This window comes from Vombatus ursinus, unplaced genomic scaffold (assembly GCF_900497805.2).
Source record: "Vombatus ursinus unplaced genomic scaffold, bare-nosed wombat genome assembly UNPS02014820.1, whole genome shotgun sequence".
Taxonomy (NCBI): Eukaryota; Metazoa; Chordata; class Mammalia; order Diprotodontia; family Vombatidae; genus Vombatus; species Vombatus ursinus.
This window is the reverse complement of record NW_020954598.1, coordinates 23,297,125-23,313,492: the sequence shown is the minus strand read 5'-3', so window position 1 is coordinate 23,313,492 and position 16,368 is coordinate 23,297,125. Positions and strand designations below refer to the sequence as shown.

The window sequence follows — 16,368 nt, the reverse complement described above, 5'->3', positions numbered from 1 at the left end:
GACACTTGCCCTTGGAAATCCCCCTCAGATCAAGGGGCAGGAGGCTGCTGTGACTCCCCCAGGCTCCCTTCCTCCCTCCCCCTCCCAAGGAGTCACTTCTCTACCCCTTCATGGCCCCAGTTTATTCAACAGCTCCAGAGTCAGTACATCTGGCTGTAAGCCCTGGCTTCACTACTCTGCTCCCTTGGGCAATCCCCTTTACTTCTCTGGGACTCAATTTCCCCTTCTGTAAAATGACAACATTGGACTAGATCTCTGAGATCTCTTCCAGCCCTAACATTCCAGGAGTCTGTAGGCACTGAGGGTGTTGTGGGAGGAAAGCAGGGAGGAGCTGGGGAGGAGGGCGGGGAGGGGGCTTCACAGGATCTTCTTGCTCTTCTTTCCTCGAACAGGGGGAATGTGGGAACTTCATTCGCCTCATCCAGCCCTGGAATCGGACACATCTGTATGTGTGTGGGACAGGTGCCTACAATCCCGTGTGTACCTATGTCAATCGAGGGCGCAAGGCACAGGTATAGCCCAGGGTCTGAACCCCCAGCCTCTGTCCCCTGACTCTTGGCACTTGACCCTTTGAGTCCTAACCCAAAAAGCCTAGACCCCCCTGAACACCTTTTTCTTGACCCCTCCTTTCCCCCCTCCCCATCCCCCAAGTGTGGCCCTGGGCCTGCCCAGAATTCCCTGGATCCCTTGAATCCTAGCCTAACTCTGTCCCTTCTGATCCACATTAGGGTGCTCCTGGGCTGGAGGAGGGGTGGGTAGCATTCCCATGCCCCTAGCATCTCCTTCTCTGTGGCTGCCAGGGAAGTCTTTGGGGCTCCAGATTCTAGGGACTGTGCCACCCCAGGGCCAGGTGGCCCCGCCTCAGACCTTGGAGGAGCGGGAGACAGACAGATCAACAGTAGGAAAGATGTCAGGGGATGTGGGGAGTGGAATGGTGGGTTGGGAAACTGGAATTCTGCGTTTTTTCCTTTGCCGCAACCTCCAACTGACTGAAGGGAGGGGATATTGGATTTACTGTGCCTCAGTTTCCCTATGTGAGCTACCTCACCCCCCCCACCAACTGTTGTGAGGTGGGGTGGATGAAGAAATTTACCTAAAACAACCACTTTCTTTGGATGCAGATGAGCTCATCAATATTCATGTCAGTATATGAGGGGGGTCTTTGGGAGAGGGAACCCTGGGATGCCACCTCTCCCTTCTCCCAACACCTGCCATTTTTGTTTCTCCTCACCCCCCTGCTTCTGCTTTCTTTCATCTCCATCTGGGCTCGGGTGGGACCCCGTGGCTCCTGTGTGTCGTGGGACATGTGTGTGCTCTCCATGGCGACTCCTGTGAGCAGGACACTTGCTATCTCCCAGGGAACATGTGTGAGCGGGCATGTTCTTGGTTGGGCCACATGTGTTCTCCAAGGGGCAACCCATGTGGACAGGCGTCTTTCTAGTGGGGCTTGTGTGATGCTGGGTGAGTGACGCTGGGCCGGTGAGTGTGGATGAGGCTCCGGGGCTGAGGGGAGTTTGCGAGACACCCACAATGTGATGTGGAGTACACGTATGCTGAGTGGAGTGTGACCCTGACTGAGTCCTGAACTGGGATGTATGTGTGTGAGTGTGCTGAGGGGCGAGAGTATGCCTGATCGCGTGGCCGTGCTCCAACTGGACGACTGGTCTACCTACAGTGGCCCTCACTGCCCCAGTGGCTGAGCCCCAGGGCTAACCTGACTCTGTCCTTCTTCTCAGGCGGTGGAGCTGACACACACCCTTCAGGCCAGAGGCCGGGGCAGCAGAGCCACGGATGCCGCCGCTGTCAGCCCAACTGTGGCCACCCAGCACCAGGTGGGACCCAGGCCTCAGTCTCCCCGGCCCCTCTCCAGTTTAAGCCCCGGCCCCAGCATATGCCCAGAACTGTGGATAGCCCCACTGGGGCTACTCCGAACCAGACAGGACCCACCTTCAGGCTGACCCTGGACATCTCCCTCCACCCTGTTCCCTTCCTCCCCATTTTCCCCCTCCCACAACACAGAAATGTGCCCTCTCACCCCTTAGCCAGGCCATCCCACCTGGAGCTCTGGTATCATCTGCCACCTGTCATCCTTCTAAGTGTCCACAGTGTTCCCAGAGCCTTCCTAACCGCCCCAGCATCTGTCCCCAGGGCCCCCAAATACTCCCCGCTTCAGCCCCAAACCAAGGTGCTGGAGCTGTGAGCACTGTGGAGGCCCTACCCAGGGGAGAGACGGAGCCCTTGAGGACCCGGTCACCCCTATTCTGCCAAGTCCTGAGGAGAGACGAACAGGCTCACATCCGTATCAGTCAGGAGCCCACACAGCACCCATCTCAGACATACTGCGTGCACATTGCGCACTTCCTCAGAACTTATACTCTGCAACGCACAGGCATCCACGCACACGCACACACACACACGTGCGCGCATGCGCGCACACACACACACACACACACACACACACATACACACACATCCATAAACCGCACACATGCAGCACATATTCCTCCCTCGTGGGAGTCCACAGGATACCTGCCCTGGGGCTCTCTCCAGACCAGAGTTGGCTTGGACCTGGTGAGAGCTCTGTGTATGCCGTGGATAGGTGAGAGCGTGACTGTCCACTTGGGAGATGGATGTGAGACGCTGGGTCTGTGCGGGAGCGTGCCCGTGAGACGGTTCTGGTTGTGTGCACGTGTATGTGAGTGCTGGGGGCTTGGTGAGTGGCAGGTTGTGTGTTGAGGGGCAGGGGCCTGGCATGGAAAGTGTGCGTGCAGTGTCTGGGAGGGTCACTCGTGTGTCTTCCCATCACCATCCATGGCGCCTGCTCTCCGCTCCTGTACCTTCGCTCCTCTGTTGCTGCAGCCTTCTTCCCCTTCCTTCCCTGCCCTGCCATGTGTACCCCACTCCCACCTCTGCTGGGGCCCAGGCTGGATCTGCGGCCCTTCACTCCTGATCTGCCTTGTCTTACTGGGGCCTGGTCCCAGCACTGCTCACAAATCCCCCGTCCTGGGGCAATCTCAGGGTTCTGGGATCCCTAGTGACCAGGGCTGGGCCACACCTGCGTGGCCAGACCTTTGGGTTCCTTCTCCTTGGGCCCGCACTCAGCTGGTCTGTTATTAACATAAGCCAGTGCAGACAGGATCTTTGTAGAAGGGCTGGAACTTGGTTCTGGGAGTTGGGGGAAGACAAGGGATAAGGGTGCCTCTCTACCCACCCCCCCAGATCCTTCCTACCAGGCAGGAATCAGCTGGGCTGGCAGTTTCTAAGAGACAGCCTAGCTAAGCTCCTCCTGCCCCTTTGCCTTGGAGACAGACATGAACTGACTAGTAGGTTACCCTTCCTTGACACAGAAGTGTCTGGGGCTGGAAGACATTGGCTCGGCCAGGCTACCTGTTTGGGGGCCCTCAGACCTGGGGTCACAGGGAAAATGTCAGATTAGCCAGCTCTCAGTTATCCATCCTCTGATGGAAGGATTGTGCCTACCAGAACTGGAAAATTCAAAGGCCAGTTTCCTCTCTGGCTTGGGAATTCCTGGGAGAGTGTTTGTGGTTGCAGACCTGCCCTCCTCAGTGTCTGGCTCCAAACCGACATTATTCTATGCCTTCTCTGGGTGCCTGAGGGTTCGTGGAAAAGGGAAGCTGAGGAAAAGGCCTGGGAATGGATATTGGGAAGATAGCTGCATCCCCTCCCCACCCACACACTCCCCCAGACTCCTGCCTTTGTCCCAGGGTAGGACTGCTGGGGTTTTCCTGAACCTCCCCACTCTAGCATTACCCCCCCCCCAAAGATAGCACTTAGCCCCCCTCTCTGGGACTGGAACCCAGGGATTCCTTCCCCAAAGTCACACTCATCCTTAGCACGAACCTTCCCTTGACAACTAGCCCTTCAGTGGTGGGGGCAGTGGGGGGTGATAAAATCCATCTGGACCAAGTCCTGGCTGGTGACTCTGGCCAGAGGATCACTCCCAGCCAGAGCTATGGTGCACTGAATAGAGCCGTGGGCTTGTGGACTCAAGGCCTGGGTTCAAGCCTGGGCAGTGATACTTGATCACCTTGGGCAAGGCACTTTTCTCTGGGCCTCAGTTTTTCTCATCTGTAAAACGGGGATAGCAGTACTCACAAGATCTACCTATCGAGATTATTGTGAGAGAAAAGCTTTGTTGGTCTTAAATCCTTAGAAATATGTGAATTATCCTTCCTACTCATGGTTCCAGCTCTTGAGGCAGCTACTGGGGGAGGGGTGGTGTGGTGTGGGTGTGGAGTCTCCTCCCATTCCCTTGACCTCTCTGAATCCCCATCTCTCCCTGGCAGGATTATATATTTTACTTGGAGCCGGAGAAACTGGAATCAGGAAAGGGCAAGTGTCCTTACGATCCCAAAGTGGACAGCGTCTCTGCCCTGATCAGTGAGTGACCTCCTCCCCGGAAGAAAGGGGTCTGGGCTGGAATGACTTCCCTGGTCTCCCCTAGCTTATGTTGGTTTCCCCCAGGATCAGAAGGTCGGGGAGGGTTTCCAAGGGCCACTGAGCTGGGTTCTAAAGGAGGAGTGGAATCAGGAGAGGCTGAGAGTATAGGAGAGAGAAGGTGCACCTGGCTGATATGCAAAGGTTCCAGGGTGGGAAGAAGCTCAGAACAAAATTCTGATTTGGGGGCAGGGAACAGCATGGTATAGTGGGCAGCATCAGAGAATGAGAGGCGTCCTCTCCATGACCTCTATGGCCCCTTTTAGCTCTAAAGTCTCCAATTTCCTATGATTTGAGACACTTGGGGCAGGGAATGGCGTCTCTGGGCCTGGGAAGAAGGACGTCTTCCTTGGCTTCCTTCAAGTCCTAGCTGGAACCTAGAACCTAGAACCCAGGAAGCTTTTCCTGATCTCCCTTAATGCTAGCGCCTTCCCTCTGTTCATTCTCTCCAATTTATCCCATCCATATTTCCTTAGTACACAGTCGTTTGCAAGTTCTCTCCCACTAGAACGTGAGTTCCTAGAAAACAGACTGTCTTTTGCCCTTATTTGAATCTCTAGCACTTAGCAAAGTGCTTGGTACATAGTAGGCACTTAGGACATCCTCACTGCCTCACTGAGTGACTGCTAAGTGACCTCCCTCGTAGTCTCCGTCTGTCTGAGCGCCCCCTTCCAGACCAGCCTGCCCATAACCGCCCCCACTCAGGTTGGCATCAGCTCCCATGCTGTGTACTTCCAGGCTTTATTCATTTGGGAACAGCTGTTAGGCCCAGTGCCCATAGGAGAAGCCTGAGAACAGCCAGCAGGGTGAAGGTGGCTGCCCCCCTCCCTGTTCCTCCCGCCTGGGAGGTGTCCACTGCCAGGCAGTACCAGGAACTAATAGGCCGATTCGTTCATTCAGCAAGTATTTATTAAATGTCTACTGTGAGCCAAGCTAAGCAGACAGAATACAAAGGCAAAATGAAGGGGTCCCTGCCCTCAAGGGGTTTACCTTTTCCTGGGAAGGGGCACACAACATGTACACAGATAATATAAATAGGACAAGGAAGGAGGGGTCTGGGTCCCTGTCCTTGAGCCGTTTCTTGCCTCCCTGGGCCTCAAAGAGAGGATTTCTAAAGTTCCTTCACCTTGGAATCCCATGATTTTGTGACTTTTCCGGGAGACTTGTCACACTCCTAGGAAACGTACCATCCCCGTAGGCAGGCTCCAGCCCATGAGTACCTGGGGAGGTTCCACGTATTGGAGTGATTTGGGCATTCGAGTCAGGGGCAGGAAGAAACCTGGGAGAGTAAAGCTCTGAGCGCAATGTGTCCGGACATGAGGGCTGCCCTGACTGTCTGCGAGGGGCCGGGGGCATGAGTAACCCACAGAGCCCCCTTTCTCTGCAGATGAAGAATTATATGCTGGCGTGTACATAGATTTCATGGGTACGGACGCGGCCATCTTCCGGACCCTGGGCAAACAGACGGCCATGAGGACAGATCAGTATAACTCTCGCTGGCTCAATGGTGAGATGGTCCTGGTGGGCTGCCTTGAGCCAAGGTGCCCAAAGACCCTTCTCTGCCAGAGGGAGGAGGGCCAGGGTGCGTGTGCATGTGGGGTAAAGGGGTAGATTTTGCATAGTTGTCTCAGACCGAGCTCTCCCTCTCGCGGTCCCAGATCCTTCGTTCGTGCATGCCCAGCTGATCCCGGACAGCGCCGAACGGAATGATGACAAACTCTATTTCTTCTTCCGAGAGAAATCCACAGAGGCTCCCCAGAGCCCGGCCGTCTATGCCCGAATTGGCCGCATCTGCCTGGTATGGCGCTGGCACAGGCGTGGTGGGGAGGAGTCTGGGCCCAGGCCCTTCAAGCCTCCTTACATGTGTGTGGGATCTTTGGGAGTCCAGACCACCCTCCCCATCTCTCACTCTGGGCTTTGTGGGGAGCTAACCCTGGGAGGGTTAGAGACTGGGAGCTCACTGCCATGGCATGGATCTAGGACAGATTTGGGGATGTTTAGAAGTCAGGACTGACTCTAGGGGTGAGGTTTGGGGGATTTTCACAGCAAGGGGGCTATTTGTGCCCACAGAATGATGATGGGGGCCACTGCTGCCTGGTAAATAAATGGAGCACCTTCCTGAAGGCACGACTCATCTGCTCTGTTCCTGGCCCTGATGGCATTGAGACCCACTTTGATGAGCTACGTGAGTGCCCATGCAGGGGGTGAGAGAAGCCCAGTCAGAGGATGGGGACATCCCACGTTCAGGCAGGAGGGACAACCTGGCCAGCTCCTAGATATCTGGGGGCCTGGCCGGAGCCCTAGGAGTCATCTCCCTGACCCCCTGTTCTTCTCTGCACAGAGGACGTGTTTGTACAACAAACCCAGGATGTGAAAAACCCCGTCATCTATGCTGTCTTCACGTCCTCAGGGTGAGGCCTGCATCAGGCTGGGGCTTGGGTTCTCTCTGGGGCTGAGGAGAGCCCAGGAAAGGGCAGGGGGCTCGACCCAGGGCCCCATACCCACCTCCAACTTTCCCCTCCTCCAGCTCTGTGTTCAGGGGTTCTGCAGTCTGCGTGTACTCCATGGCCGATATCCGCATGGTGTTCAACGGTCCCTTTGCCCACAAGGAGGGACCCAACTACCAATGGATGCCTTTTACGGGCAAGATGCCCTATCCTCGCCCTGGCACTGTGAGTCGTGTGTGCCATTCTTGTGTTTGGAGTGCTTCTGATGATAACTGTCATGACCCCCTCGGGCCCCCAACCCTCTCATCACACTAGCTCTGAGCTGGGCACCTCCCTACCCCCACTATGACTCCCACTGTCTGGGATGGAACTGGGGAGAAAGTGCTTGGCTGAAAGCAGGTCTCTTTCTAAGAGAGTGTTTGTGTGGGTTTGTGGGGTAGGGGTAGGGAGTGACTCTGGGACTGGGGACTGGCAGGATAGAAGGTCTGGGATGTGTGTGTTGGGTGGGGTAGAACGTACTGGGGGTAGAGTGCTGGATCTTGACTTTGAGAATCTCCAACCTGAGCCTGTCCCAGTTTTCTTGTTCTGGGCCTCCTATCCTGGCTCATTCTAAATCCCAGATCCTCCTGTCTTGGAAATCTGACCCCAGCCCACTCCAAATCCTGACCCCATGTCCCAGGACCCTGATAGTAGACAGGGCAACTGATGCCCAAGGTCAGGACCATCCCTCTTCAGGATTGAGCAAAACAGGTGATTCCAGGCAGGAATCTCATTCCTGGTACCTTTGGGAAAACCTGGCTAGTTTACAGGGCCGAAGTGGAAGGGGGCAGGGCCCAGGACCCTTCACTGACCCTGTGTTTGGTGACTGCAGTGTCCAGGGGGGACCTTCACACCATCCATGAAGTCAACCAAGGATTACCCAGACGAGGTCATTAACTTCATGCGTACCCACCCCCTGATGTTCAACGCAGTGTACCCCCTGCAGCGCCGGCCTCTGGTGGTCAGGACCAACGCCCGCTACCGCTTTACCACCATTGCTGTGGATCAGGTGGATGCGGCAGACGGGCGCTATGAGGTGCTTTTCCTGGGCACAGGTACCCACTGCCACACCCGCCAGCACCCTCACGTCACACTGGAACGCCTTGGGGAAGGGGCGGGGTGGGATGGGGCTGTGAGTCTCTCCTCTTGGGGCTCTACCCCTGCCTAGGAGGGGGCTCCTTGGGAACATGGTCACCACCATTATTCTTCCTTCTCAACTTTTGAGGGAGAAAATAGGGGTCCAGAGAGTGGAGGGGGCTTGCCTAGAGCTAGAGCCTGTAGTGAGGGAGGGGTAGCTCCCAGAGTCCTCCCCTCTCAGGGCCAGCCTCAGGCCCAGGACAATCTCAGCTCCCTTCCTCCTCCCCTGAGTGTTTGAGGTAGAAAGAGAAAGTCCTACCAGGCCCCCCGCCCCCCTAGCTTTTCATAAACCAGGGCTCTGGAGCTGCCCTGCCCCCTGGCAGTTGGGAAAGGGAGTGGGCACCCCCAATTCCTGGCAGACTCCCCTGAGGAGCAGCTGTTGTGTCTGCTCGGCAAAGGGGCCCGGCGCCAAATTGTAGTAGGTGGAGCCTGTCATGTGCGAACACACACAAACCCACGCATGCACCTGTGTATGTATATACATTCACACACACCCATTTCTGAGACATAAATAATAACACCTCCTGGCATTGACACGGCCTTTAAAGTCTGCAGTGCTCTTTAATAATTATCTGTAAAGTCCCTCCTGCAGGTATTATCATCCCCATTATACAGATGAGGGAACTGAGGCTCAGAAATTATAAGGTCATAAATTTAGAGCTGGAGGAAACCCTCAGGGTCACCTAGACTTGACCAAAGCCGCACAGCTGGTGCCAGGGGCAGAGGCCAAGCCCGTGTCTTCTAGCTTCAGATCCCAGTACTGTGTTCTCAGGCCCATGCTCAATCCCACACACAGCACATATAACACATGAATGTGGTCGTGCTCATGCTCAGGAACAGGGGAAGAGAAGAAAAATAACCATTTATTAAAGGCCTGCCGTGTGCTAGGCACTGTGCTAAGCATTGGACAAATATTGTCTCATCTGATTCTTGTAACTACCTGGGAGGTATGTGCTACTGTTATCCCCATTTTGCAACTGAAGAAATTAAGGCAGACAGAAATTAAGTGACTTGCCCAGGGTCACATGGCTAGGAAGTGTCTGAGACTAGATTTGAATTCAAGTCTTCTTGACTCCAGGCCCAGTGCTGTATCCAATGTGCACATGCGTGCACACACACACACACACACACACACACACACACACACGGACATATATACAGGTATGCCAAAGTTTCTCGACAGACACACGTACACACACATGCATGGCATTGGGTGAGGGGCCAAGGAAGACCTGGGTTCTCTGATGGCCCCACGGAGCAGGGCTGGCGGAGCGACTTCATTCTGGATCTGGATTCTGTTGCCTTTGGGGCCCACCTTTAGTCCAAAGCTGGGGACAGGTCCCCTGGGCTGGAGGCCCTGGATGGATTCCCTGCCCTGGGGACCACAGGGTGGACAGCTTCCTTGACCTTTCCCTTTCCCGAGCCCCGAGCTCTCACGTCCCAGACTGGAATGTGGGATAGAAGCCAGTGACCCTCCCCTCTTTGCCCTCTTTCCTGCCCCTCCTCCATCTCCCCACCTGCTAAAGGGCCCTCTGCCTCATTCCAGATCGAGGCACTGTGCAGAAAGTCATCGTGTTGCCTAAGGACGACATGGAGACGGAGGAGCTGATGCTGGAGGAGGTCGAAGTTTTCAAGGTGGGGGTCTCCCTGCCCTGAGACCACCCCTCCCAGCCCCATCCCTAACCCAGTGACTGCCTGACCCCACCCCGTCCCAGACCCCCAAACTAGCCCTGACCCCTAAATCTGACCCTAACCAAAGAACCCCAGACCTGGACCTCCAAGTCTGCTCAGCTGTGGCTCTCCTTAACATCCCTGGCTTCTTGTCCAGGTGGATGGGAAGGGCGGGCCATCGCTGGAGTGGGGCGTGGGGAGGGGCAGAGGTTAGGGAAAGTCTGTCTCAGGGGACTGGGGCTAATTTCCAGAATCCCCACCATTCTTTTTTTTAGGGGGGCGATGGGGGTTAAGTGACTTGCCCAGAGTCACACAGCTAGTAAGTGTTATGTGTCTGAGGCCAGACTTGAACTCAGGTTCTCCTGACTCCAGGGCAGGTGCTCTGTCCACTGTGCCACCTAGCTGCCCCAAGTCCCCACCATTCTTAACCACCTACCTTGACCTCTCTTTCCAGGTTCCAGCCCCCATTAAGACAATGACCATCTCCTCCAAGCGGGTGAGTCCCTGGGATATCAATGCTCACTTCACTGGGTCCACTTCCTGTCCCCACTCCCACACTAGGCAGGACAGAGCAGGGGACAATCCCAGGGCCAGGAACCCATCCCCTTGAGCCCCTCCTCTGTAATGGACAAAGATCTCAGAGTTTTCCCAAAGAGAGGGACCTTTTTCTCTTCCCATCTTTATCCCATCCCTCATTTCAAAGGCTTATCCCTTTGGAATTCCCAAGGTTCTTTTCTCCAAGGCTTTAGAGACAACACCCCAGAGTATAGGAGGGTGGGAGTTGGGGACGGGGGCAGAAATAGAGGCCAAGCCAGGATATAGGTGTACCGTACGTGGAGCTTTTGGCAAGTCATGAGATCCTAGGATTTGGATCTGGAAAAGAGTGATAGGATCACGGACTTAGAGCCAGGAACCTTGAAAGATGTCATGTCCAACCCATTCAACCCACAGATGAGGAAACTGAGGCACAGAGAGGTTAGGTGACTTGTCCTGAGTCACGCAACTAGCAGGGGCCTGAAACTGGACTGCTGTCAGGTCTGGGACCTTAGAAACTGTGAACTCCTACCCTGTTTTACAGATGAAGAAACTGAGACCCAAGCGGGCATGTGACTTGCCCAAGGTCACACAGGTGCTAGGTGTCAGAGTGGAGAATTGAACCTAAGCGTTCTGGCTCCACTTCCAGCCTTGCCTTCAGTTTCCCCGTCTGTATAAAGCCCGGTTCTCTCTGGTCCTTTTAAGTCCCATGACTCTTCTCTGAGTATACAGATGGGACTATTAAGGAAAACAGAATGTGGAAAGGGTTCTTCCACAATCCTAGCCTAATAATAAAAATAATAACATTTAGGAGGAAGAGGAGCTAGCATTTTTATAGCTCTGTACAAATATTTCATTCTCACAGCAACCCTGGGAGGTAGGAGATATTATTTTGCAGTTGAGGAAACTGAGGCCGACGGAAGTTTAAGTGACTTGCCCAGGGTCACACAGCTAGGAAGTGTCTGAGACCGACTTTGAATTCAGGTCTGGGCCAGGGGTCTCTCCATTACATTACCTGGCTGCCCCCCAAAGATGGGCAGTCTCTAGCCTGCTGAGATGTGGGAAGTGAGAGACATGAGTAGGATCAGAGCTCTGACCAAGCCCTTGATACCTTCCCAGCAACAACTGTATGTGGCCTCTGCTGTGGGCGTAACCCACCTGGGCCTGCATCGCTGCCACACCTATGGGGCTGCCTGTGCCGACTGCTGTCTTGCCAGGGACCCCTACTGTGCCTGGGACGGCAAATTCTGCTCACGCTACTCAGCTTCCTCTAAAAGGTAAGAGGCTGAGGGGGAGAGCAACAGGACAGGAGAGAAACTGGACTGGTCTGAGCTGGAGCCCACACAGCCCCAAAAGGAGGGGACCTTTGCCTCTAGGGAGCCCCTGGTCTGGTCTATGAAAGAAACCTAGACCCTGACTTGAGGGGAGCCCTTGTGTGGGGGACAGACGCAGCCCCTGCCCCTGCCCCTGGGGAGCCCTGGGTCAGAGGGGAGCTAGGAAGGACAGGGGCAAGGGCAGGGACGGTTCTTTTGAGAGTCGGTCTCTCCTTTCTTCTCCTCTAGACGTAGCCGCCGCCAAGACATCCGCCATGGCAACCCCATTCGTCAGTGCAGGGGTTTCAATTCCAATGGTGAGTATGGCCTCACATCCTTCCCAGAGGGGCCTCCCCCACAAATCTGTTAATCAGCTGGATGTCTCTCATTCTGCAGAAACCCCATCTACCAGACTTTGAAAATTACTGGTATGCCTCATTATAAAGAAATCCCAAAAGGCTGCCTCAGACATTTATTAAGTGCCTACTGTGTGCAGAGCCCTACATTGAGTGGGCCCTGGGGAGAGAGAGACACAGTTTAGCTAAGACCCAGTGTGTCCCTGCCCTTTTGGTCCTCACAGTCCAGTAGGAAGGTAGGCTATTAGCTTCTATCCACTCTGCACACACACACACATGCACACACACACACACACACACACACACACACGTGCATATACAAAAACCTTACTACAGCTCAACCACCTTTTATGTGCCATTGAGTACAATGACTTCAAGTCTTTGGGAAGTCATGGCATGTTATTTAATACTCCTTTCTCTACAATTCCTGTGAGGTTTATTGATTTTGAAAAAACAAAACTAATTTGGAGAGAGCCAGCCTCAAAGTCAGGAAGACCTGAGTTCAACCTTGAACCTCAGCATCTTCATCTGTAAAACAAGACACTTGGCCAGAATTATTTATAAGATCTTTTCCTGCTCTAAATTCCTTTGAATACATCACATCAATGCACACAGCATTACACAGTCAATGGGAGAAGGGGCGGAGGAGCAGGCATCAGGGCAGGCTTCCTGGAGGAAGTGGTGTTTGAATTAGCTTTTAAAGGATGGTTAGGAATTCAGCGGGTGAGGAGGTGGACAAGAGGCCATTCCAGGAATAGGAAGCAGCTTGAGTAAAGGCACTGAGACAGAAGAACATGTTTTTGGGTGGGAGAGAACAGTGTAGTATGGCAGGAGCATAGTGGAGAGGAGGGATTCATGAGATGAGACTGACTAGGAAGGTAGAGTGGTGTGTGATTATAGAGGGCCCTAATGCCAGAAAAAAAGAGATGTCCCAGGCTTTTGATCCATGGGAGATACATCCTATGGAAGCTCTCAGTGGCAGGAAGAAGGTGGTATAGGGGTACGTGGAAAGGATGCACAGGGTGGGGTCTTAAGCAAATCAACATTCTGAAACTATCTGGGCGCCTCTTTCCCTAGTCAATAAGAACACAGTGGAGTCGGTGCAGTATGGGGTTGAGGGCAGTGCTGCCTTCCTGGAGTGTCAACCCCGATCCCCCCAGGCCACCACCAAGTGGCTTTTCCAAAGAGATGCCAGTGACCGGAGAAAGGAGGTGAGCAAGGGAGGTACCCTCCCCAGAAGTACCCCCGGAATCATAGAGGCCATAGGGTGTTATGGACAGAGCACTGGTCTTAGAATCAGAAGACTTGAGGTCGAATCCCCACTGGGCTACTTCTTTCCCTAGTACGATGAAGAGTTCAGACTAGGTGTTCTGTCCTGGCCTGCGACTGATCCAAAGAGCTGGATTTCTGTCTGGCATTGACTAGCCGTGTGTCCCTGGGACTGCTGTTTAATTTTTCTGAACCTGTAAAATGAGGATAAGGATCCTTCCTTAAACTCTCTGAGATCTTAAAAGTCTGAGCTGTCATTTCTCCCTCCTCAAAGCCCTTGGGCACGTGTCCTGTGGCCTTTTAGGGAAGTCTAATCCTGAGCTCGGATGGGCTGGTAGGGTTGGGGTTGGAGGTGAAAATCCTCAGAAAAGGGCAAATAGAAGAGGAGGTCAGGGAGGGGACCCTGCAGAAGGAACCCCAGGGGAGGAGGATGCTAGCAATGGCCTGGCCCCTGAGGTCCCCGCTCTCCGCTTCTCCAGCTTCGATCAGAGGACCGCATGCTGCGGACCGAGCCTGGCCTGCTCCTTCGGGCCCTTCAGCTGAGCGATGCCGGCCTCTACACCTGTACAGCCACCGAGAACAACTTCAAGCACGTGGTCACTCGTGTCCAGCTGCATGTCCTCAGCCGAGAAGCCGTCCATGCTGTGCTCTTCCCGCCGGGAGCTGCCGTGGCTGCCCTGCAGCCCCCTGGGGCTGACCCTGCAACGGCCGGTCTCAGGCCCCCCGCGCCTCCCTACCAGGAGCTGGCCCAGCTCCTGGCTCAGCCCGAAATGGGACTTATCAACCAGTACTGTCAGGGATACTGGCGCCATGCGCCCCCAAACCACAAAGAGGCTCCTGGGGGGCTCAAGACCCCTGAGCTACCAGACCAGAAAAAGCCTCGAAACCGTCGGAATCACCAGCCGGACACATGAAACCACCATTGCTGCTGCCCCGCCCCCTGCAACCTTGGGGAGCCATAAACGATCTCATCACATCTCTATTTTCCCACCATCCCCTACCCCCAGGCCATTACCCCCTCTCCCATTTTAATATAAAAAGATATATATATAAATATCTATATATATTATATATATATATATACAAAGAGAGACACATACACGTGCACACACACACACACACACACACACACACACACACACACACATCCCTTTTATCAGTATTTATTGGTAAGTCCTACATAGTCCCTTGGGATCAGAAGCCCAGGGCCATCTCCATCCTCTTCCCAGCCCCAACTTGTGGCAGAGATTCAGGATCTCAGACAAGGACTAGCTGCCCTGGTCTGCACAGAGAGAGCATGAGCCCCAGCTGGGACTCAAGAAGGCCAGCTCCTCAGCCAACCAGTATCCCCTGGACTTGTCAGCTGTGAGGAGACCCAAAAGCTTGGGGAAGGATTGTCTCTAAGCAGTTGCAGGATGACCACGGCCAGGACCAGAGCCACCTCTGGCCAATAGCCACCCACTGCACATCTTGGGGAGGGGGTGGTGGGTCTGGGCCGGGGCTGGGGAAACCAAAATTCTGAGAATGGAGCGTCAGTTTTCTCTCCCCCGCTCCCCAACTCAGGTTGGGGCACAGATCTCGTAGGAGTACACACAGAGTTAAGCATGTGCAGGGCAGGGCAGAGCAGGCATGTGTGAGCAGGAAGGGGCCAAACCACTTTGGGGGCTGGTGGAGGACAGGACAAAGACAGAGAGGGATGGGCTGGGTCAGGGTATGGGGTTGGTCGCTGATCATTGGCCAATATGGCATGGGCATTTTGGGCTGGGGCTGGAATGGGGAGTCCAGGGTCTGGGCCTAAGCAGGGACGGTGTACCCGTGGCCTGGGAGGAAACCAGAAGAGCATCTCTAGGCAGGAGAGGAGGGCAGGGGGACCAGGAGGAGGTCGAGGAGGCCATAGAGACTGAACTGTGTGTGAACTGAAGGGGCGAGGGCACAGTGAGCAGAGGAGAACAGGTGGGGGGAATGAATGTAGAGAGTCTATGCCAGCCCTCCTCCCTCCCACCTCCGCTGAGCCGCAAGACGCCAGGTCCTGGGCTGCGCTGGGAAGAGCCCTACTTCCACCTGTGAGCCAGTGGGCCCTCCCCTGGGTCTTGCTAAGGGGCTGGTGGGAAGGTGCAGAGGGGGCATTTTAGGATATTTATTCTCTATTTATTGGGGGAGGAGGAAGGAAGGGCAGTCCACACAGACCCTCTCCCAGTTGCCCAATCTTCCTTTAACCTTCCTGGACTGCTTCCTTCAGGGGGACTTTCAAGAGTCCAGTTAGTGGTTGGGCCTGCATTTGTCAACCACGACCTTTTCCCATTTCCCTGCCCTACAAGAAACTGTCTCTCCCGGGAAGCCCAGCCCCAAAGAGGGTGGCAATGGGGGTAGCCTAAGGCATACTGGGATGGAAGATCATAACCCCTTCTCCCCTCCCGTGGGGGCCACCCTGGGGCTGTAAATAGTTGTACAGGGAGACTTCGGGGGAGGGGGGAGATGGGAGACAAGGGGCCTGAGCCATGGGGTCAAGGGAAGTTCCTGTGGATGGGATTGCGCTAATAAACACTGGTTCTGATTATAGACTCTGGAGTGTTCCTTGGTGGGAATGGGGCAATGGCTACACCCTGGCTATCATCATATGTACATGAACACATCCCTGTAGGTGAGCTCCCCACCCTGCAATGCAGCATGGCCCTGGGAAAGCTTCTTAACCTCTGAGCTTTAGTTTCCTCTGCTGTAGAATATTCATTCGTTGGCTCAGGGCTGCAAGGAACTTCAACCCCTCTTATTTAACCTGTGGTGGTGTTGGTCATTTTTCAGTCCTGTCCAACTCTTCATGATTCCATTTGGGGTTTTTCTTAGCAAAGATATTGAAGAGCTTTGCCATTTCCTTCTCCAGCTCATTTTACAGATGAGGACACTGAGGCAAACAGGGTTAAGTGACTTGCCCAAGGGTCACACAGCCAGTAAATGTCTGAGATGGGTCTTCCTGACTCCAGACCCTGGTCATCTATTGTGCACTATGGCACTGCCTAGCTGCCCCCAATTTTACCTGTGTCTAAGTAACTCAGTACAACCTGTGTGATCTTGGGCAAGTCATTTATAATCTCTGTGGGCCTCGGTTTCCTCACCTTACCGATGAAGGGATGGTCTGCAGGTTCGTTT

At 54.4% G+C, this 16,368-nt stretch overlaps 1 protein-coding gene across 1 annotated transcript in view; it reads left to right on the top strand.

Moving 5' to 3' along the window:
* Positions 1 to 15,785, top strand: part of SEMA3F (semaphorin 3F) — a 17,435-nt gene extending 1,650 nt beyond the window's left edge. The window contains exons 2-16 of the mRNA XM_027836896.1: positions 393 to 512; positions 1,737 to 1,832; positions 4,308 to 4,401; positions 5,846 to 5,965; positions 6,117 to 6,256; positions 6,529 to 6,643; positions 6,800 to 6,869; positions 6,986 to 7,130; positions 7,777 to 7,999; positions 9,628 to 9,716; positions 10,207 to 10,248; positions 11,406 to 11,563; positions 11,849 to 11,916; positions 13,033 to 13,166; positions 13,704 to 15,785. Of these exons, the coding sequence (XP_027692697.1) occupies positions 393 to 512; positions 1,737 to 1,832; positions 4,308 to 4,401; positions 5,846 to 5,965; positions 6,117 to 6,256; positions 6,529 to 6,643; positions 6,800 to 6,869; positions 6,986 to 7,130; positions 7,777 to 7,999; positions 9,628 to 9,716; positions 10,207 to 10,248; positions 11,406 to 11,563; positions 11,849 to 11,916; positions 13,033 to 13,166; positions 13,704 to 14,138 (2,049 nt within the window). The 3' untranslated portion in view covers positions 14,139 to 15,785. The remainder of the gene's footprint in view (positions 1 to 392; positions 513 to 1,736; positions 1,833 to 4,307; positions 4,402 to 5,845; positions 5,966 to 6,116; positions 6,257 to 6,528; positions 6,644 to 6,799; positions 6,870 to 6,985; positions 7,131 to 7,776; positions 8,000 to 9,627; positions 9,717 to 10,206; positions 10,249 to 11,405; positions 11,564 to 11,848; positions 11,917 to 13,032; positions 13,167 to 13,703) is intronic.
* The last annotated feature ends 583 nt before the right edge of the window (positions 15,786 to 16,368 follow it).